This window comes from Pagrus major, chromosome 3 (assembly GCF_040436345.1).
Source record: "Pagrus major chromosome 3, Pma_NU_1.0".
Classification (NCBI taxonomy): domain Eukaryota; kingdom Metazoa; phylum Chordata; class Actinopteri; order Spariformes; family Sparidae; genus Pagrus; species Pagrus major.
The window spans coordinates 2,000,859-2,005,207 of NC_133217.1; the positions used below are offsets into that span (position 1 = coordinate 2,000,859).

Genomic DNA, 4,349 nt, shown 5'->3' on the forward strand with positions numbered 1-4,349 from the left:
TTTGCATTTTAGTCACATGTTTAATGTTCAACAAACCTCAACACACTACGTTTTTAATGGGCTTGTGTTCATAGAAAAGCTCATCACTTGTTTTGTATGTTAAAATGACACTGCTGATAATGATACGATGATGATATAATATGCTGATAATATCCTTCAAGTGCAATAAATTCTCTTCAGACTTTATAGTTTATAGGATTCATTTGACTTTCTGGACACTTGTAAAACCATGTGAGTGTTTCAACCAATGGGACACTTCATACATAAGACACATACAGTTTATCTGTCAAAGACACAACATGACAACAAGTGATTTGATGAAATAGTCTTTATTGTGTTGAAATAATCTGAATGACAACAAGCAACAAAACTTTGTGAATGAAACATGTGATTAGAGAGTGAGTGAGGGAACTAAAGAGGTAGAAGAAAGAAAAAAGACAGAGAGAGAGAGACAGTGTTGCAGACTGAGAGCAGTATGAGAGTAAAACCAGCAGCAGAGTCCCAGTGAGTCAGGTCAGGACTGGGAACACTGGTCTCTCCTCAGTGTCTCTGAGACTGGAGTCTGGGAGCCCTGGGTGGCCTCACAGGTCACAGAGCCCACCTTCCTCCACTGGTCTGCAGGGAGCCTCAGGGTGCTGCTCCAGCTGTAGCGGCCGTCCTTCTCCAGCACCCCGGGGCTCCTGCTCTCCTCCCAGCTGCTGCTGCTGCTTCTGCTGTTGCCGTCCACCTTCCAGGACAGACTCCAGTCTGAGGGGAAGCCCTTGTTGGCCAGACACATGAGCGTGGCCGTCCCCTGCTGCAGCTCCTCACTGGAGGGGGGCAGCACCGTCAGGGTGGGGACGACTCGACCCACTGCGGAGAGAGAGAGATTAATAAAGTTTATATGAGCTCAACTAAACTCCATCCTGTTGGCTGCAGCAGAGGAGCTTCTAGTTCTGTTGGTCTTCCTCAGATTGGATGAAACTGATCTGAAATGTTTCACTTCCCTCTTTGAGCTCAGTAACCATGGCAACAGACAGGCGTCACTGCCGAACCATGACGACAGACAGGTTTCAGTACTAAAGATAAAAAGTTAAAACTGGCACGCTGTAAATCTAGTGCATACTTTATAATTAATAAAGTTAAAATTCAGAGGTTCATGGTGAAACACACGATGAAGATTGTGAGACTTTTAGTGTTTTAACTCTCTTAAATATTTCTTGTCTCGAGCCAAAACCTCATAAATGATCAAATGTGTTTGTTCTCTTCATGTGAGCAGAAATCATCACTGAACAGTCAGGCTTCATTACTGAAACATTCAAATCCATTCTGTTAACAACTCAACTACTTTTTAAAACTTGCCGAAGATAAAATGATGGACTGACTTCAAAACAGTTTGTCTGGGAGAAACATGGTGTAATACACATGCACATTAAACACTGAACCAAATGTTATTGACAGAATTATTGAGTCAGAATATTTAAACTGAACCTTTTCAAAATATTTTCTTCATACTAGGGTTAGGGTTAGGGTTAGGGTTAGTAATGTTGAGTCATTTTCTACTAAAAATTGATCAGAATGTTGAACATGAAAGATAAAGTTTGAGAGGAGTGGATTTCAGTCTAGTTAATGACACTGTGAAGCCTTCAAGAATTATTCTGAATATATCACATTTCAAATATCAGGTCAAGTATTGCTATAGGGTCTACAGCCATGAAGTTCACATAGAAAATATACAAAATCTGTGTTATTAAAGGAGTCAAATGTACTTACAGTTAACATTCAGTCTGGTTCCTCCACCAAAAGTCCACCACAGTGATACAAACTCATTGAGCCGCCGTACAAAAACCTCTGACTGTAGAGAGACACGGCTCTCTGACTTTGACACAAACAAACTCAACAAACACGTTCCCAGTTTACCCAGTTTATGTTATAGTGGCTGATTATAATGGTTTAAGTGTTAAACACAGACTCTAAATGTATGAATATGTATTTAACCTTTTTATTGTGGAATGTCAAACTTCTACAAGCAAAATTCATTTGTCTTTCAAACTAATTGAAATAAAACATTTCAAAATGAGAGCTTTTTAATAACTCCTGCTAATTGTATCTAATTATCAGAAACACGTGTTCATTGTAGATTATGATTTAAAAAAACAAACAATTTCCAATAATTGTGTCAACAATGATGTTGAGTTGTGTGGCAGTTAATTATGAGGATTTCATAAAATACTCTGAAGAAAATTTGATCATCAACCTCAAACCAAAGACACATACAGATGAGCTCTGACACATTCCTAATCAATACTCTGATACAGTATTGATTGATTGATCCATTGATAAACAGCATGATGAGAGTAATCCAAGTCCCTGTTGGAGTCAGTCAGAGCATTTCCATAGAGAGCCACTTTGCATCAGCAGCACCATGCTCCAGTGCTCTGGGAGAGTTTATAGTCCTGAGAGTTGAACACTGGATGACTGACAGCTGTCCTTCATGACAACAGAAGACACAGAAATCCTCCTCATCAAAAACATGACTTTGATCTGCGTCCTCATCTGGACTCTCCTCTGCTGCTGCTTCACAGGTAAAGTCCAGAGAATCAAACTCCTCTCCTCTATGAACATCCGTCCCTCTGAAATGAAGCCGACAAAACCATGACGCTGCTTTATGTTTTTGTCTCTGTGTCCTCAGAGTCCAGAGGTCAGTACACAGTGACTCAGCCTGGAGCAGTGAGCTCTGCTCTGGGAGGCTCCGTCACCATCAACTGTCGGACCAGTCAGAATGTTTACAGTAGTAACCGTTTAGCCTGGTACCAACAGAGAGATGGAGAAACTCCTAAACTTCTCATTAAATATGCTAGCACTCGAGAATCAGGGATTCCAGGTCGTTTTACAGGCAGTGGCTCAAACTCTGCCTTCACTCTGACCATCAGTGGAGTTCAGGCTGAAGATGCAGCAGTTTACTACTGTCAGAGTTTTCACTATCCCGGCAGTCAGTGTGTGTTCACACAGTGAAAAACCGTCGTACAAAAACCTCCCTCAGTCAGACTGAACAGAAACTGAACTGACTGCTGCAGCTGGAAGATACTGCAGAGACTGATACACTTCACTGAGGACACACACACACACACACACACACACACACACACACACACACACACACACACACACACACACACTATCATCACTTACACCACTTATCAACCAAATGTGTGCATACATCAAATCACATTTCAGATACTTTCAATAATTAGAGACAGCTGAATTAAGTAAAAAATAATAGGTTATTACAGACTGAAGATCAAACAGATTAACAGATGATATGCGCTGACCAAGTCTTGACAAAAAGTATTTGGTGCATCAACTCTTTAGAGAGATTTTGCAATAAAATGACATCTGCCCTGAGCAGCAGCAAATAATTCCTCCCCAAAATAAGAGGGCCAGGCATCCCAAAAAACACAGACAATATTTCCCCCAAGCGGCTCACTCACCAAGCAGGAATGAAACAAGCCATGAATATTTGAACAGAAATGACATAATCAGCTATGAGATGAAACATAGTAGAAAACATGTCACCAAAAACTTGAAAAAACTTAACTAATAGGTTTTAGCCAGCAATAATGAATGGTCAGTAGTGACCTGAATAACTTCAACATCAATGGCTACAGGAGACAAAATCCCTGCTAGAGATTTTAAGACTTTAACTATAACGTTCAGCTGTGACCTGAATATCTTAGCCAGCAATAGCTTGAGGACAACAATGCCCTGCTTGGCATTTAAAGGCCTCAGACAGCAATGGCAAATAGGTCAGCAATGATTTGAATAGCAGTAAATTGAAGAATATGATACATTCTAATCAACATATTGTGGGTCTGGATTAGTCGTCCAATTTTAGACCTACTTCATGTCGTATAACTGATTATAGATGTGCAGATTTTTACCTGCATCATGATGTATGAGAACTTACAAAGTAAAGAGGAGTAGATTGAAAACAATAGGTTTCATGTTACAAATGAATAAAATTCCTTATTGTACAGAGGAATTTAGAAATACTGGCCCATCTTTAAAAGCCTGTTACCCGTCTAGTTGAGGTAAAGAATAACAAACTTTCCACAAATGGTTCCTTGTTGCAAGTATGCTAGATGAGGAAAATCAAGACCAGCCACCTTTTTAGAATTTACAGGAGAAGACTTCTCCTGGCACAAGTAGACACTGGTACAATAAAGACAATGTTTCAGTTTGGAAAAGCACCTTGGAAACTCTGAACCCAGAAGAAATGACGGATTGATGTGAACATGAAGGGATTAGGATGGAGACTGTGAACTTGACATTTGAGCAGTAGTGCAGGAAATGGTTTGGCAACAGCAACA

At 40.2% G+C, this 4,349-nt stretch overlaps 1 gene segment (V, D, J or C); it reads right to left on the minus strand.

Annotated features, from left to right (window-relative positions):
• Positions 1-342: 342 nt before the first annotated feature.
• Positions 343-3,929, minus strand: LOC140994105 (Ig kappa-b4 chain C region-like). The segment is given in 3 exon segments: positions 343-852; positions 1,753-1,858; positions 3,921-3,929. Coding segments are annotated over 3 exon segments (453 nt in total).
• Positions 3,930-4,349: the final 420 nt, after the last annotated feature.